Source organism: Ailuropoda melanoleuca, chromosome 6, assembly GCF_002007445.2.
Source record: "Ailuropoda melanoleuca isolate Jingjing chromosome 6, ASM200744v2, whole genome shotgun sequence".
Lineage (NCBI taxonomy): Eukaryota > Metazoa > Chordata > Mammalia > Carnivora > Ursidae > Ailuropoda > Ailuropoda melanoleuca.
The window spans coordinates 74,116,640-74,117,869 of record NC_048223.1 but is presented as its reverse complement, the minus strand read 5'-3'; the positions used below and the strand labels follow the sequence as shown (position 1 = coordinate 74,117,869).

Sequence of the window (1,230 nt, the reverse complement as noted above, 5' to 3'; positions counted from 1 at the left end):
TGTAATTCTGTGAGCTGCATGCCACCTAGTGGATCGCTGTAGGGTTTATTTACAAGTCTCAAATTACTAACTCAGTCAAGGGGCCAAGGATCTCTTTGCCCTTACTATGCCAGGGGTCAGAGGCCGCTGGTTTAGACCTGAGCAAATATTCGGGTCCTGTCACTGCCTGGGCAAGCCTAGGCACGTCAGCCCTCATTTCTATTCCTTTCCCTGCAGCCCAACGAACAGAAAAGGGACTCCGCCTTGCCCAAGCCCCGTCTCTCGGTAAAACCACACGCCAGGCACCGTTCCTGAGCCTGTATTCCCGGACTGCTTTGGCCCCTGTGTCGCACAGGTGGCCCTGACCAAGGGGGGCGGGGAAAGGGACGGGGTCAGCCTGGGCAGCCAATCAGGGCTCGGCCCCCAGCGCAGCCAATCCGGCCGGGCAAGTTGGGGCTCAGCCAATCGGGCCCAACGAGGAAGACCTGAGTCAGTGTTTGCACCTCTCGCTTCCAGCTTTGGGTGGCGCTGCGTGCAACCCGCGGGTCCCGACCGGGGTCCTCGCTGTCTCCCTCGTTCCCCTGGAAACGCCGTGTGCACGGTTCTGGAGGACATGGCGCGGCAGTGGGGGCCCTCCATGAGGGCGGCCGAGAAGGCGGGCTGCGTGGTGAGCGCCTCCCGGGCGGGGCAGGCCGAGGCGGGCTCGTGGAGCTGCAGCGGGGTGATCCTGAGCCGCTGCCCGGACCTGGTGCTGTGCCACGGGGGCATCTTCACCCCCTTCCTGCGGGCCGGGAGCGCGGCGCTGACCGCGGCCGGCGCCTCCTTCCTGCCCGGCGACAGTTGCGGCGACGACCTGCGCTTGCACGTGCAGTGGGGTCCAGCAGCCGCAAGCCCCGCAGGCCGCGCAGAGCGGGGCCGTCCCGGCCTGTGCACGCCCCAGTGCGCCGGCCCGGAGCCCGGCCCGCCGGCCCGACCCCGCGGGCGGCTCCTGGAGCCCCCGCGGCCCGCCGAGCTGCTGCTGCTGCTGAGCTGCCCGGCCTTCCGGGCCCACTTCGCGCGCCTCTTCGGGGGCGAGGCGGCCGAGCAGTGGAGCTTCGCGAGCGCGGCGCCGGACGACGAGGTGTCGGAGGAGGAGGACGAGGATCAGCTGAGAGCGCTGGGCTGGTTCGCGCTACTGCGCGTGCGGCCCGACCCCGAGGAAGAAGAGGCGGCGGCGGCGGGGGCGGGGGGGGGGGGGGGGGGGGGGGGGGG

General features: G+C 69.8%; 1 protein-coding gene across 1 annotated transcript in view; it reads left to right on the top strand.

Moving 5' to 3' along the window:
• Positions 1-344: 344 nt before the first annotated feature.
• Positions 345-1,230, top strand: part of TYSND1 (trypsin domain containing 1) — a 12,723-nt gene continuing 11,837 nt past the window's right edge. The window contains exon 1 of the mRNA XM_034663588.1: positions 345-1,213. Coding sequence (XP_034519479.1) covers positions 593-1,213 — 621 coding nt within the window. The 5' untranslated portion in view covers positions 345-592. The remainder of the gene's footprint in view (positions 1,214-1,230) is intronic.